This window comes from Chrysoperla carnea, chromosome 3, assembly GCF_905475395.1.
Source record: "Chrysoperla carnea chromosome 3, inChrCarn1.1, whole genome shotgun sequence".
Lineage (NCBI taxonomy): Eukaryota > Metazoa > Arthropoda > Insecta > Neuroptera > Chrysopidae > Chrysoperla > Chrysoperla carnea.
Genome location: NC_058339.1, coordinates 66,508,492 through 66,521,836, shown reverse-complemented (window position 1 = coordinate 66,521,836; position 13,345 = coordinate 66,508,492). Strand labels below are relative to the sequence as shown.

The 13,345-nt window shown below is 28.0% G+C and overlaps 1 protein-coding gene across 1 annotated transcript in view; it reads left to right on the top strand.

Annotated features, from left to right (window-relative positions):
* LOC123295323 overlaps positions 1-13,345 on the top strand; it is a 51,226-nt gene that overhangs the window by 19,289 nt on the left and 18,592 nt on the right. The window contains exon 3 of the mRNA XM_044876630.1: positions 3,097-3,214. Within this exon, the coding sequence (XP_044732565.1) occupies positions 3,097-3,214 (118 nt within the window). The remainder of the gene's footprint in view (positions 1-3,096; positions 3,215-13,345) is intronic.

Genomic DNA, 13,345 nt, shown 5'->3' with positions numbered 1-13,345 from the left:
ATTATCATAAATATTATTGATTTTTTAGGAATCCGTTATTCAAATTTATACCCAAACAATCGAATAAATCATTCGAAATTCTATATATTTCAAGCGTTGCGTAAACGAAACTTTATATATTTCACTGCGGCCAACGTTGTATAATCGAAAAATCTGTATAATTATAGACTGCAGCCTAGCATGTATATATATTATGATTACGGAAAAAAATATACATTATGGGCCGATCCTTCTATAAGTTTCCGATAGGCTATAGTATTATACGTTATATTACCTTTTATTACAAAATTATGAATTATATAAATAACGTTGAGATATACGAGTAGTCATTATAAATCACCTTTAATTCGCTAATATTCAGAAGTTTTTCGATAAGATTTTAGTTGTTCGATCAATTTTTCTGTTTTGTTCTTCGCTCAAGAGGCCCCCGTACCCGGGGGCCCCACATTGCACCGGTTGCCCTATTGTAGTTCCGGCTCTGCCTGGGTGCATCTTCCTAAAAGGAACCGTAACTCGCAGTTGAAACGTATCTAAGAACACTCTCTTAAATTACCTTTTTCCTTAAACCCTTTTCCAAACTGAACCGATTTTGAGAGAGATTTGAAACATAGCTAAGAACACTCTCCATTAAATTACCTTTCAAACGAAACAAAAAAAATCAAAATCGGTTCATCCGTTTAGACGCTACGATGCCACAGACAGACACACATAGCGGAAAAACTTATAACACCTCTTTTTTTGGTTCGGGAGTTAAAAATAGAAATACATGATTAATAGCAAAATTTAGGAAATTAAAAAAAACGGTAAAAAAAAAGTACTAATTATCGTAAACTAAGAACGAAAAAATCTTTGAATTTTTTACATTTTCGACTACAGTTAGTTTTAAGATCACTGTTTTCATCTTCTGACCTAAATAGTACACTTTTACGTTTCATCGAAATTCATGATGGGAATGAATGTATCTTTTAAATCTATTTTATCACTTTTAGAATTACTATTTTGGGAAATATTGTTTTTCTACTACATTTGACGTTTTGAGTGGCCCCCTTCGAATCGAAAAAACTTTTTGAACTTATTTTACAGAACAATATTATAGAAAAGGGGTTAAAAATTAATCATTTTGAAGACAGTACCTCTTAATCATTTGTATATTTTTAACCCCCGAACTAAAAAAAGGGTAGTATAAGTTTGACCACTGTGTGTGTGTGTGTATCTGTCTGTGGCATCGTAGCGACTAAACGAATGAACCGATTTTAGTTTTTTAAAAGAACAAAGTCAACTTAAATATTTCAGTTTTTTATAAAATATTTCCAAAAATTTGTCCCAAAAAATGATAGCTCTCTAAGTATCCTTTTCATCTCATCTGATGTCCTTGACCATCACTTTGATATTGATTTAAGAAGGATTGTTATAAGTTTAAAGTGTTTATCTGTGCGTCTCTATGTTCTTCAGTGGCATCGTAGCTCCTAAACGGTCAAACCGACTTGAATGAGAACATTTTATAGTTTCCAAAAATCGGTTTACAAGGAAAAAATCGCATTTGTCGGGGGTTTTTTAATATTGTAAATTTCACTTGTGTGTTTACTTACATTAATATTAATCGATTTTTTTACGGGGCCATTGACATAAAAGCCAATCTCATGCTTATCCAATTTTAATAAATAAAAAATTTTCGAATACAACTAACAATTGTGCACAAATCTGTAATTGATAGACATTGACATATAATTATTTGTTTATATTATTATAAAAGATAATATTTACTAAATAGACGTCCAATATAATATCGTCGTGTCAAGTGCATACCACACAATAAGTTTGTTCTTTTTATCCCAAATTAGTACCCTCAGTGTAAATAAGAAAAGATGGTACCATCACAGTGTAATAAATCTAATCGTTTTTGCTTACACTTAATGTAAAAAGTGTATACACTATTAGATAAAAAAAACATATCATGTAACAACAGATTATTGTAACTAAAAATACTTTCGCTGTTTTGCATTTAATAAAATAATTGAAAATAGTTATTTTTTTATAAGTTCAGTTAATCTGTTGTTAATGTTTAAATTATAGTAACACGTACGGATTTTGAAATAATGTGAGAAAATTGTTTGATTATGTTTTTTTTTTTTTGCAAAATACAAAAATTATGTGGAACTTAATGGTTTGTTTGTTTGTTTGTTTGGACTTTCTTTTCATTGTTTTTTTTTTTTTTTAGTTTTTATTAGTTTTTGATTTTAGAAAAATTTTCTTTTATTCAGAAAAGAGAATTGGAAAATTTCTTGTAAAACAAATTAACGTTTACTGTTCAATCTTCTAATTGAATAAACAATGTAGATATTTTAAGTCGTCCTATTAGCTCAGTTGATTAAGGCGTAACCAATTCCGTCCGCGGTAGCGGGTTCGATTCACACCGTCGCAACAAAATTAATTTAATTAGTAGTTGTGATGGGCTGGTGTAGTGCATGGTATATGCATGAAGGAGATGCACTCAGCTTCTGAAATTGAGGAGCTGATAAATGAAATTATCAGCGGAATGGTGGTAAAAGACATAAATGGTATTACAATGGGCTTTATGCCCTAAGTGTGTCCTTCGTGGACAGTTAAGTTAATTGTGAAAATACCCTGTCTAGTTAGTCAAACTCACTTTTTACGTTCTGAGCACACTATAAAAATTTCAGCTCGATATCTCTTTGCGTTTTTGAGTTATCGGACTGACGGACAACCAGAAATGGACTTACTAGGTGATTTTATGAACAACTATCACAAGCGTTACAAATTTGGGGATAAAATTAATATAACTTGATATATATTTCATCTATACAAGGTATAAAAATGTTCAAGTCAAAAAATGTATAGGCATATAGAAACTAATATTCGCCAATTCATTCATTTTCTTACCATTTGTCAATATCTAGATTTAGAATCGAATTTAACAGTTTCCAATAAAAGAGAAAATTAGTAAACATTTTTGGAGTCTTTATTCCTGTTTTAATTATATCGTTCATACCACAATCTCAAACTATATTCTTTTTAAAATTTAAAAAAAAAATTGTTGTACGACTCTTATTTATTTGTTTATTTATTTTTTTACAGGAACAAGTGATAAAGATGGAAAATCGTTAATAGTATGTGACGCTGCGTGTATTGCTCGCTCCGGTATAACTCGCTACGATGTAGTCAAATTATTATTGTATTATGCTTCAATTGCTGGGTAAGTTTATCGTAATTGACATTAATTTTTGAATAATTCACTCCATCAAAGTTAAAATGTAGACATTTCCACTTCATGTTGCCATAAAAATATAAATTGTCAAAAAAAAAAAAAAATTGAAATCTTCTACAATTCCAACGCTTCTCACTTTAAAATAATACAGCTTTTTCTATTTCCAAGACTCCATCGCCTATAAACAGTCGTATTAGACATACTTTAAAATTTTAGATGGTGAAAGCGATGGGAAGAATTAATTAAAGTGGAAACGCAAGTAAATTAAATTAATTTAGCACTTGCATATAATTTAAGGATGTTCCAAAAAAATGAGTGTATGAAAATATTAGAGATGTTTAAAATTTTGAGGACGGATTCTGTTAGAACTTGGCGAAAATTAGGAGTAAAACTTTTCGTTATATACCATTGTTTTTCACATATATGATGCCTAAAGATTTAGACAAAATCACTGAGTGCTACTTGTTATAATCTTTTTTATAGGAAAATATTTGTCATGGTTTTAACTAATGAATATTAGTTTTTCAAATCAATCTTAAGAAAACTACCTTTGTTACATAATAAAGCACAACTTTTGAAAACACTTCAATATAGGATTTACATGTTAAAAACGCAAAATTTAACAGTTCAAATCTAAAAATTTAACAACGTAAGAGGTATTAAAAAATTTACTTGTTTATAAAGAACATTAATGCGAATGTATATACACGATTTAAAGATGATCATAAGAAAACGTGTTTTTTTTGAGAACGTCCTTAAAATGATTGAATTTATGGTATGTAAAAAAAATGTTCTTGAAATGCCATGATCACATTAGAATTCTATAAAGATAAATTCAAACGTCAAAAATTTCTGTCCTTCACCTTCATAATAACGTAACTTCAACAAATGAGACCTCAAATCAAATTACAAAATAAATATTACAATAATCAAAATTATGATTAAGTAGCCATAATAAATAACACACAAAACAATATACTTAAATCAAAAATCAAATCACTAAAAACCGGATTTTAATCAAGATGATAGAACTTTATTGATTTATCATCATTCCACAGAAACCGCCTTTTTCGAATAAAAAAAAATCAAAATAATTTTATGTTTATATTATAACAAACAATTGACTGAATTAATTGTTAAAATACCCTTTATAGAAAGTGCTGAATGTCAGTACTTGCATTATTTTTAATCAATTAGAAAAGTTTAAAAACACAATTATGGCGGATTTCAAAAGTATCGAAAGTTTCTAGAGTTTTATCTTTTACAAAACCGCTAGTTGAAGGTACCTGCAAATTTTCAACTCTCTATTTTTTTATAATTTTGGAGAAAATGAACACGAAGTTTGGTCTAACTTGCCCCCTCACGGGTAAACAGTGATGTTTACGAATAAATGATTGAAATAAAAGTTGTTTATTTTTTACATTTCAACTTTTTTTCTATCTCTAACGGTTTACAAGATGGGTCTTACGGACTCGAGACCAATTAACCTATGTTGCTCATTTACGAACTCAAACTAATTTTTTACAACCTGAGCACGCTGTAAAAATTACAGTTTGATATCTTTTTTCGGTTTTGAGTTATCATTTTCATGGACAGACGCGCGGACAAAGGGAAATAGACTTATTAAATTTTGTTCGTATCATCAATATTTCTATTAAGCGTTACAACTTGGGACTAAAATTAGTATACCTTGATATATATTTCATAAATACAGGGTATATAAAAAGATAGATAAATAAATAATTTCATTGATATTACTTAGTTAGTTTTTTTTGAGATGAAAAAAAGGTACAATAAGTAATCAATTTTTTTTGAAGTAATAAAAAAATAAAAATAAAATAAAATATACTGATGCTGGATGCTGCTGATGAAGAATATTTTAATTAGAGAAAGTAGTGAAAATACATACATACCTATTAAATAAAGATAATGAAGTTAATTAAAAGTACTTGACTTACATTACAAATTAAAAGAGCTACCTAACTAATATATTAGATGTATAAATATAATAATTGGTCAAGGGTCAGCTATAGTATTTGGCAGTCACTTCAAAAAACCTGAAAATTTGAGAAATTATTCTCAAGGCCATATCTAACAGTTTTTCATCTATGAAAGTTTTCATACTTCTCTGTCACGGGTCCTAATAAATTTTTAATCATGCGTTAAGCTTCAAATTTATGAATATTCACTGAAAGCGACACTCAAATAAAAAGATTAAATTAGGTTAGGTTATATTGGCTGTCCATGAGAGACACACTTAGGCTATTAGACCCCTTGTAATACCATATATGTTAAATTAAATTAATTTTTTTGTGACGGCGGGAATCGAACCCGCTGCCCTAGGCATACTGCAAACGGAATTGGTTACCTTTTAACCAACTGAGCTACTCGAATAAAAAGCTTATTGAATAAAAAAAAAAAGTGGAAATAAACAATTGACTGAGTTAACTGTTACAATGCCCTGTATGGACAGTTTTAAATGTCTGTGCTTGAATTATTTTTATAAATAAGATAAGCTTCAAATAGCAAAAGCCACTTTGAAATAATATTATCGGATAGATTTAGTAATAAATAAAAATCAATATACTCGCTATTTGAAGCTACCTACAAATTTTCAACTCTCTTTCTTTTATAGTTTCTCAAAAAATGGAAACTTTGCTCTTATTTGGATCCTCACGGAAAACATGATAATTACAAAAAAAGTTTTCAACAAAAAGTTGTTTATTTTTAAATTACGATTAAACGTTACAATTTAAAAGATGGATCCTACGAGCCCAATTGACCTATATTGCTCCTTCATGAACTCAAAATCAATTTTTACGTCCTGAACTCGGTATAAAATGTTCAGCTCGATAAACCCTTTTTGTTACGTAGTGATTTGAACACCTATACCAATATTTTCTTTGCTGGATCAATGTTTCTAAGAGTTACAAACTTGGGACTAAACTTAATATACTATGTTATATTTCTTATCATTTACCCATCATTTATCTTGAAGGCCTCTGGAGCAATACAAATTTTCATAGAAAAAAAAAGTTTTTGCACATGACCTTGACAATAACATTTCCAGCCATTCTGATATGTAGGACAAATATTACAGCCGACCCTGAACTCATAATAAATAAATATTATAAATCTTTGGCTTAAATATATTATATTGAGATTTGTAATAACACTACTGTACGTCAATTGTCAGTCAAGTTCTGTTTTTGCTTCTCTATAAGAGGTTATTTATTGTGTTGTTTAAAATTTTAAATAAATTAACAATAAACTTAACAACTAATATAGCTAATTATACATATACCCTGTTTATTTCTGTATTAAGTCAATACTTGAAAAAAAAATATTAAATTAATAATGATAAAAGCGCGTAGTTGGTTCACTCAATTTTGTTACAAATAAATACGTTGAATGAAGGTATCTGTGCTCCCGCCTATATTAAAATTATAAATCGGGAAGGAAGATTCAAGAAAAACTATTGGGAAAATCACTGATAACTTCAGGCCGTTAATATTCGCTCCGTGCGTGAGTTTCGTTTCCATGGTAACGATACACTACTTTAATTATAGAATTGTATGGTTGCATATATAATTGTATGGATTGCATTTTAGACTTACATTAAAAATTTAATATTATTGTCTCACAAATTTAAATAATTAATTATGATAATTTACATTTGAAAAATAATATTTGTGCAATTTGATTTCTTATTTTCACAAATTTATGCATTAAGTTTAATTAATTCGTGTTTTACAATAATTTTAATTTGACATTTCTATAACATTAACATGTAAAGAACTGCAAATTAGTAATAACAGCCCCCTTTAACGCCAAAATTTTTCACTGGAAGCGCTGGCATGGATTTTATTGTCCCTACCATGACTACGCACACAACGAATAGCAGTCATTAGTTCACTGCAATTTATGAAAAAAAACTGCCGTTTTTCGTGGAATAACTACATCATTCAAAGAGTTAGCGATGAATATCAACAAACCTCATTCATACATTTTAATATTATTGTTGTAAATTGCTATGGTTTTTTAATATTCATCCATTTATTCAATTCTTACTGAAACTCAATTTAAGTCTGTTTCAAGAACCTACTGTTTGCAATACCTAAAAAGCGGTGTGGCAATTTTGTTTGAAGCTGTTTCGATACCAAAACGAAACGTTACCAAAAAACTGAAATTTTGTGTGTAAATTAATGAGTATTTAATACGACTTCTGTGTTTTCAAGTCAATTTTCTATACGGTTTACGAAGAAATCGTAATAAATGTTGATCTTTTAGTCAATAAGTGCTTTTAAAAATATTCCTCAATTTTTAAGCTTTAAAATCATACCAAAATTAAGAACTCTTCATAAAAATGAAAAACTATTTTTTGGTAAAAACACTGACTTTATAGTTAATTTCTCCTAAACAGTACAGAGAATCGATATGAATTTTTTTACAAAAGGATCATTTTCATTTTTTCGGTATCGAAATACCTAAACATGTCATTATCAGTGAGGTCTAGTTTTTCTAGATCTCCCTTTACAATTCGAAAATAGGAATTTTCTTAATTTTTGTTTTTGTTGGTTACTTTTAATCATGCATACGATATTTATTTACATCATGGTCTCTTCGATTATAATTGATGTTTTTAATATGATGCATACAGTGTAAACTAAATATTGACAAATATCTTGTCTAGTAATCTAAGTTAAAGAGAATTGAAAAAAATACACTCCGGGAAGTTCGGGTTCGAGTCCTGGTTCGAGTGTATTATTTTCAATTCTCTTTAATTAAGAATTTTCTATTTCGAAAAACCATGAGAAATAATTTTGATGTAAATCTAATATCTTTATCTCTTATTTAATCAAACAGTCAGAATTTGTACGATTTGGCTACGCATTTTTGAAATTAGGTCTGTTTCGTATTTTTTGTGAGATGTAATTCAAATTATAATAATTATAAAGTAAAAACAATCCTCTCTAAACATGTGCATTATTAGGTATTTATAAAATAGAAGATGTTATAAATATTTTTTTGAAAGTTTCTATATATTTATAAAAATTTTTAATATATTAAAAGCATATTCTTCATTCACATATATATATATAAATAAAATCCAAATTTGGATTTATCGGTTAATACTATTCTTGTATATATAGAATATGATGATGAATCCTCCTGAAAACGGTAATGTTACAAGCATACAAACACAAATGGTAATATTTTTACTTTCTTTTCATTTTAATATTATTCATTCAACACCTCCACGGCCACACGGAGCAAGCCAGTGATCATATCAGGTTTCAAATATTGTGAAAAGAAAACGATTGTTTTTCTAATTTAAAAATAAAAATTTTATATCAATACTAGCAGATTTAAATTGAAAACTATGCTTATGCGATTTAAGAACAAGTAAAAATGGTACAAAACCATACAGTTAAATATCCATACAGTTAAATTTTTTGCTTTTTGGTTATAAGGTATTTGATCGCCACGGCAAGTTTAGATTTGTGGTTGAAATTATTTGTATCTTATTTTCAACTTTATTCTTCATGAATGTAGATGAATAATAATAATAAAATTTTTCGATATCTGCCTTCAATTTTCGATATTTTAAAAATTACTCCAGGTATGGGAAAATGTTATTCTCACTTTTTCTATTATACCTATTGTCAAATTTTAACATAATTCACCATCAAAATTGAAAATATATTTTTTTTTAAATTTGTGTCCCCATTACCCTTCTCATACATCCTTAATTAGTCGGGTTTTATTTTGTTTCCAATAATTTATTAAGGTTTTAACTTTAATTTAAATAGTTTTTTTTTAATTTCCACCGACTAGTTTTGAAGAAATCTATGAAAACATATCATCCATCTACCGTTTTACTATAAAACCAATAATAAATATGCCTACTTTTGAAGATTTATATTTATTTAAATAATCGGACAGCCCTCCCTAAAATTTTCATGATTGATTTAAACTTAGTCCAATTTCACATAAAAAAATCAAGCCTTCTATCAATTGACCTGGCGCTCGTACATCCTTAAATTGAATAGTTTTTAATGAAAATTTTAAAGCAACTTATATCCAAAAAAATACTGCTTGCTCAATTATCGAATGCATTTTTGAAAACCATTTCCGTATTTTTTGGATCAAAACTACTCTGTATTAAGTTTTTTATGAAATTCGGAAACAAATAATTGTGCGTAATTTTTCGATTTTTCTAAAAGAAAAACTTCTTCTAGTACAAAAGACAAGGTATAAGATCGAACTACATCCATCTGATAATCAAAGGAGACATATTTTTTATGAAAATTTATTGATTTTTAATCACTCCTATCATAGTTTTTCTATCAAAGAGTGTTCATGGTTATTTTTATTGAATTAATTTTAATCAATTTTTTCATGAACGATTTTTTACAGACATGCTTATACCATTGTTTTCGTAATTAAAATACCTTTCTTCTGATACCAATTTAAATTGGTAATAAAATCCTTGAAGATCTGTTCATACCATATGATCGGTTTAGTCAATATAGGTAACTTGACCGATCTGTTAACCATTCGAAATTGGTATCAGAAAATTGATAATTTAATTATGAAAATGAAAGAATAAGCTTGCCTGCAAAAAAAAGTCATGAACACTTTTCGATAGAAAAACTATGATAGGAGTGTTTAACAATCAATAAAATATATACCATCTCTTAGACTATTAAGAAAATTACCGAAAATTGAAAAATAGTTGTCTCCAAATTCGATAAAATTCAGTAAATAAGATAATTTTGACCCAGAAATCCAAACATCCATCAAATTAATTTGATGATTTAATGCCTAGTTCCCAAGATATTGCCCAAAAGACGAAGAATGGTTGCAGAGATCATTCTTCTAATAGAAATCTAAACTATATTTCAGAATTTACTTCTCAAATCGTTGGATGAATTTGATTTTTTAATTTTTTGGATAAAAATTACCTTTAAATCACAATAAACCAAGTACAAGTAAAATCGTATAAAACCCCAAAAATTTTGTTGATATAAACCATTACATTGGACAAAAGTTTGTATACGCAAAATATAAACTTAAAGAAGGATTTCTATCCACGAAATAGACCTAGACTTAACTATAATGAACTAAAGAATATTATTCAGAAAGTCAGAAATAACTTAATTTATTAAAATTTCCACACTTTCAATAAAAACAATACAAAATCACCCGCTTTAATATTCGTTATATAAAATAATATCAAAAATTAAAAATAATTAAAAAATGTAGTAAATCATAATTTAATAACCATTTATTTCACCTTTATATATATAATAATAATTGTATTCAACAGTTGTTTTTACAACAAAATACTTCTTTATTTTACTTTTTTTATTAAAAATAAATAAATAATAATATTTATTAATAATAATTTATAATGAAATTATAATTTAAATAAATTGTAATAACCGTTGTAATTCAATATAGTAATTGCATTCATACATACATACATACATATGGGAGACTATTGTACCTTGAATAACAAATTACATTTATTTATTTAATGCTATTTTTTTAAAAGGAAATAGTCTTTACTTTGCTTATTTTATCCATATAATCTATGATTTTTTTTAAATTTTCTTTTCCTTTGAAAAAAATCACAAAAATAAATTTAGTTTTGGAATTTGATAAAACTTGATCCCAAAAAATTCAAAAATCGCGTTCATTCATTGATTGGGTGAGTTTGTTATGAAATTTTGCCTAAAATCCAGTATGAAAAGCTTTTATTTCGAATCGATTCTGATATTTCGAAAAATACTAATCAAACCAGTAAAGTATTCTGAATGTTTCTTTTGATTTCTAATCAAAAGCATGTCTTTTTTGGGTGAAAATTACTTAGAAAAAAGATGTACTTTTCAGAAAATCTTAAAATTTGTTTGAAATATTCTATTCTAGCTACAAAATAATCACTTAAAATAGTTTACTTATTTACCGAAGCAGAAATTGTATCTCTCTGAATCCTTCCTTGCTTTATAGTGGGAATATGTAAATTATTTTTTAAATATTGACCATGGCTTTACATATATTTAATAGAAAACTTGAAGGGGGCTCCAAGGGGTTCTTCTTAGTGTAATCATCACATATTATTGACAGTAATAACTTTTAGAATGTATTAACTAGTGCGTTTTTAATGACATAGAGGTAGATTGTCAACAAGGTACAACATTTTACCATACATACATACACGTAATTATTTAATAATAATAATAAGATATGTTGTAGGTTGTAAGTAGTGTATACACGTAACTTTTCTACCTGATAATTAGTTAAATTAATTATCCCAACTCTGAATAATATATGAACATAAATCTATAATATAATCTAGACTAAGACTTAAGAAGTAAAGCAAAGCTGTACTGTGCTAATGGCTATAAACTATAATATAATATATATAACATATTATTATTTTAATATATTTTGCATTTAGATTGTGAAGTTTTTTTTATTTGCAACAGTTAAGAAACGTTTATTATTGTGATTTTTTACCTCTGTATATTGGAGCATTAAAATTAATCTTAGATTTGTCTTAGATTTGAACGATTTTTACTATAATAAGGTTAGGCTGCACCGGTTGTCCGATTAAAACACACTTAGGCCATAAAGCCTATTGTCAAACGTGAAAAATAAATCATGCCACAAGAAGTCATTATTCCTTGAAGAATTTGGATTTGTCCAAGAACATCTTCTGTTGTTCTAACGTAGAACATCTTCTGATGAAATAATGTCTCGTACAAAAGTATCAGTCTTGAAAGGACTGGCACACTTAAGCCATAAAGTCCATTGTGGTACTTGAAAAAGAAATCACGCCACAAGAAGTCGTTATTATTTGAAGAATTTGGATTTGTCCAAGAACATCTTCTGTTCTTCTAACGTAGAACATTTTCTGTTGAAATAATGTCTCGTACAAAATAATCAGTCTTGAAAGGACGAACTTCACAGTGACAGGCGAGATGAATCATCGTTATCTCCTCCTCTTAACTGTAACAGATCCTGCAGTTTTTTCCTAGTGCACCATTAGCACTCTTGCCTCCCGGCCATCGCCCTGTAATAGCCAATACATGCCAAAGGCCCCGAGAAGAGGAATAATAATTTGTAAACGCCTCCGAATGAACTCTTAAGTGGTAATACCATAAATAAGTTTCTCGCCTCATCTAATATTAGCCTTCCTTAAGGTGATTTCATTCATGCTTGCTTGACCCAGCACCCATATTAGGTTTAGATTGTGCTACCTAACAGGGTTAATTATGTTAAATACAAATTTGCTTTTAATATGAATTTAAAATTATGATTTTGTTCAAAAACTATAATTTGTATGTTCTGCTGGGGGGTGTCAGAAATCTATATAGAGGTCGTATGAGATTTACAACAAATCTTGTATTTTAATTTTCTACTCATATAATTTAAATTCAATTAAATAAGCGTAAATTCAACTTATAAGCTTTTTTTGTTTTCTAAATTTATATTCTTTATGCGCATTAAATTAACCTCAATATAATGGAAATACGCTAGAGATTTTTTTCTCTTACTATACAATACATATTAGAAAAAATTATTCGAATATATGCTGCAGTAAAATTAAGTTTACAGTATAATCACAGCGAAATCCATTTTAGACAGTGTTTAAGCTTTCCATCAATATTTGGAAAACTCTCATCAAATTGTAAAGACGTATAAACTATTCAACCATTTTATTAAAATAAATTTCGTACACTAGTCGGTTTCTTTCGAACTGCAGATCTTAGAGATTATAACTTAATTTGGCTCTAGTTTTTAAGCGTGAAATAAAATCAAATCTAAACTAATTTTAAGTTTGTATGAAGGCTTGTAGTCCAATCATCTTAGGGTTTCATCTCGGAATCTAACAGAATAAGCTGAATACTTGTACAAACCTTTATTTTGATAGTACAAAATTGTGTCTGAACCTTTCTTATCGGATATAGTATTGGCTTTAAAAACTGCTTGACTTTAAAAAGGGTTCAAGGAATTTTTAGAGAATTTTATCCTCTACAACCTATATACTGTAAATACCATTGAAGACAAAAGAAACGAGATATTCTCAAAAAACTGATTTTTGCGATC